The following is a 3414-nucleotide window of genomic DNA, read 5'->3' as shown; positions in this document are numbered from 1 at the left end:
TACAGAGATAGTATACTATGTAGGGTACAGAGTTAGTGTACTATGTAGGGTACAGAGGTAGTGCACTATTTAGGATACAGAGAGTGTACTATGTAGGGTACAGAGATAGTATGCTATGTAGGGTACCCGAGAGTGTACTTTTTAGGGTACATAGATAGTGTACTATGTAGGGTACGGAGATAGTATACTATGTAGGGTACAGAGGTAGTGTACTATGTAGTGTACAGAGATAGTGTACTATGTAGGGTACAGAGTTAGTGCACTATGTAGGGTACATAGCGTGTACTATGTAGGGTACAGAGATAGTGCACTATGTCGGGTACAGAGTTAGTGTACTATGTAGGGTACAGAGATAGTATGCTATGTAGGGTACCCGAGAGTGTACTTTGTAGGGTACATAGATAGTGTACTATGTAGGGTACGGAGGGTAGTGCACTATGTAGGGTACAGAGAGTGTACTATGTAGGGTACAGAGAGTGTACTATGTAGGGTACAGAGTTAGTGTACTATGTAGGGTACAGAGATAGTATACTATGTAGGGTACAGAGAGTGTACTATGTAGGGTACAGAGAGTGTACTATGTAGGGTACAGAGTTAGTATGCTATGTAGGGTACCGAGAGTGTACTATGTAGGGTACAGAGATAGTATACTATGTAGGGTACAGAGTTAGTGTACTATGTAGGGTACAGAGGTAGTGCACTATTTAGGATACAGAGATAGTGCACTATGTAGGGTACAGAGAGTGTACTATGTAGGGTACAGAGAGTGTACTATGTAGGGTACAGAGTTAGTGTACTATGTAGGGTACAGAGAGTGTACTATGTAGGGTACAGAGATAGTATGCTATGTAGGGTACAGAGAGTGTACTTTTTTAGGGTACAGAGATAGTATACTATGTAGGGTACAGAGAGTGTACTATGTAGGGTACAGAGAGTGTACTATGTAGGGTACAGAGTTAGTGTACTATGTAGGGTACAGAGATAGTATACTATGTAGGGTACAGAGAGTGTACTATGTAGGGTACAGAGATAGTGTACTATGTAGGGTACAGAGATAGTGCACTATGTAGGGTACAGAGAGTGTACTATGTAGGGTACAGAGAGTGTATTATGTAGGGTACATAGATAGTGTACTATGTAGGGTACGGAGGTAGTGCACTATGTAGGGTACAGAGAGTGTACTATGTAGGGTACAGAGAGTGTACTATGTAGGGTACAGAGTTAGTGTACTATGTAGGGTACAGAGATAGTATACTATGTAGGGTACAGAGAGTGTACTATGTAGGGTACAGAGAGTGTACTATGTAGGGTACAGAGAGTGTATTATGTAGGGTACATAGATAGTGTACTATGTAGGGTACGGAGGTAGTGCACTATGTAGGGTACAGAGAGTGTACTATGTAGGGTACAGAGAGTGTACTATGTAGGGTACAGAGATAGTATACTATGTAGGGTACAGAGAGTGTACTATGTAGGGTACAGAGTTAGTGTACTATGTAGGGTACAGAGATAGTATACTATGTAGGGTACAGAGTTAGTGTACTATGTAGGGTACAGAGGTAGTGCACTATTTAGGATACAGAGATAGTGTACTATGTAGGGTACAGAGATAGTATGCTATGTAGGGTACCCGAGAGTGTAGTTTGTAGGGTACATAGATAGTGTACTATGTAGGGTACGGAGGTAGTGCACTATGTAGGGTACAGAGAGTGTACTATGTAGGGTACAGAGTTAGTGTACTATGTAGGGTACAGAGATAGTATACTATGTAGGGTACAGAGAGTGTACTATGTAGGGTACAGAGAGTGTACTATGTAGGGTACAGAGTTAGTATGCTATGTAGGGTACCGAGAGTGTACTATGTAGGGTACAGAGATAGTATACTATGTAGGGTACAGAGGTAGTGCACTATTTAGGATACAGGGGTAGTGCACTATGTAGGGTACAGAGAGTGTACTATGTAGGGTACAGAGAGTGAACTATGTAGGGTACAGAGTTAGTGTACTATGTAGGGTACAGAGAGTGTACTATGTAGGGTACAGAGATAGTATGCTATGTAGGGTACAGAGAGTGTACTTTTTAGGGTACAGAGATAGTATACTATGTAGGGTACAGAGAGTGTACTATGTAGGGTACAGAGTTAGTGTACTATGTAGGGTACAGAGATAGTATACTATGTAGGGTACAGAGAGTGTACTATGTAGGGTACAGAGAGTGTGCTATGTAGGGTACAGAGATAGTATGCTATGTAGGGTACCGAGAGTGTACTATGTAGGGTACAGAGATAGTATACTATGTAGGATGCAGAGTTAGTGTACTATGTAGGGTACAGAGGTAGTGCACTATTTAGGATACAGAGATAGTGCACTATGTAGGGTACAGAGAGTGTACTATGTAGGGTACAGATAGTGCACTATGTAGGGTACAGAGATAGTGTACTATGTAGGGTACAGAGAGTGTACTATGTAGGGTACAGAGATAGTATGCTATGTAGGGTACCGAGAGTGTACTTTTAGGGTACAGAGATAGTATACTATGTAGGGTACCGAGAGTGTACTATGTAGGGTACAGAGATAGTATACTATGTAGGGTACAGAGGTAGTGCACTATTTACGATACAGGGGTAGTGCACTATGTAGGGTACAGATTGTAGAGGTACTGAATGTGTGTCCTCCACTGTTAAGTGTGTGTGTGTGTGTGTGTGTGTGTGTGTGTGTGTGTGTGTGTGTGTGTGTGTGTGTGTGTGTGTGTGTGTGTGTGTGTGTGTGTGTGTGTGTGTGTGTGTGTTGTGTGTTGTGTGTGTGTGTGTGTGTGTGTGTGTGTGTGTTGCGTGTGTGTGTGTTGACCGTGTGTGTGTGTGTGTAGGCTATCCCTCATCCAGAAGGGCCAAAGTCCATCACGTTGTCCCAGAGACAGATAGCTTGTCTGCTGGCCAACTTCAACAGATGATAACATGTGACCACTACCCCACCATCTCTCTGTGTTGTCAGTCTGTTTGAAAAGTGGTCTGTTGTCAGGAAAAGTGGTCTGAGAGGAAGAGAGAGAAGCTGAGAGCCCTCCTTCATTACTTCCACACTGTCACAGACCCAGGTACGTTACTACCACACACTACTATAGTCACTATAATGACTGGAATACAAGTGCTGTAGTGTACTGTAGTGTACAGAATGAGTGTAATATGTAGGTTAAAGGAACCTATTTAAGACAGTCTGATGAGTGTCGATGAGGAATACCCTCTGATAATAGTTGCTGTGGGAACCAGGTTTACCTGTATGAACTTTGACCCTTGTTGTTGCCATGGCAGCGACCAGGCCCTGTGGACTGGTGACCTTTGAGAGGCGCTACATCAGAGACAGAGACATGCCCTACTGGGGGAGGTACACACACACACACACACGCACACACACAGACACA

The 3414-nt window shown here is 43.1% G+C and overlaps 1 protein-coding gene across 1 annotated transcript in view; it reads left to right on the top strand.

Annotated features, from left to right (window-relative positions):
* Positions 1-312: 312 nt before the first annotated feature.
* The window catches only part of LOC127931885 (poly(ADP-ribose) glycohydrolase-like), a 6015-nt gene continuing 2913 nt past the window's right edge, over positions 313-3414 (top strand). Inside the window, exons 1-3 of the mRNA XM_052526029.1 lie at positions 313-339; positions 3018-3090; positions 3305-3377. Of these exons, the coding sequence (XP_052381989.1) occupies positions 313-339; positions 3018-3090; positions 3305-3377 (173 nt within the window). The remainder of the gene's footprint in view (positions 340-3017; positions 3091-3304; positions 3378-3414) is intronic.

This window comes from Oncorhynchus keta, chromosome 9, assembly GCF_023373465.1.
Source record: "Oncorhynchus keta strain PuntledgeMale-10-30-2019 chromosome 9, Oket_V2, whole genome shotgun sequence".
Classification (NCBI taxonomy): Eukaryota; Metazoa; Chordata; class Actinopteri; order Salmoniformes; family Salmonidae; genus Oncorhynchus; species Oncorhynchus keta.
This window is presented reverse-complemented; position numbering and strand designations above follow the sequence as displayed.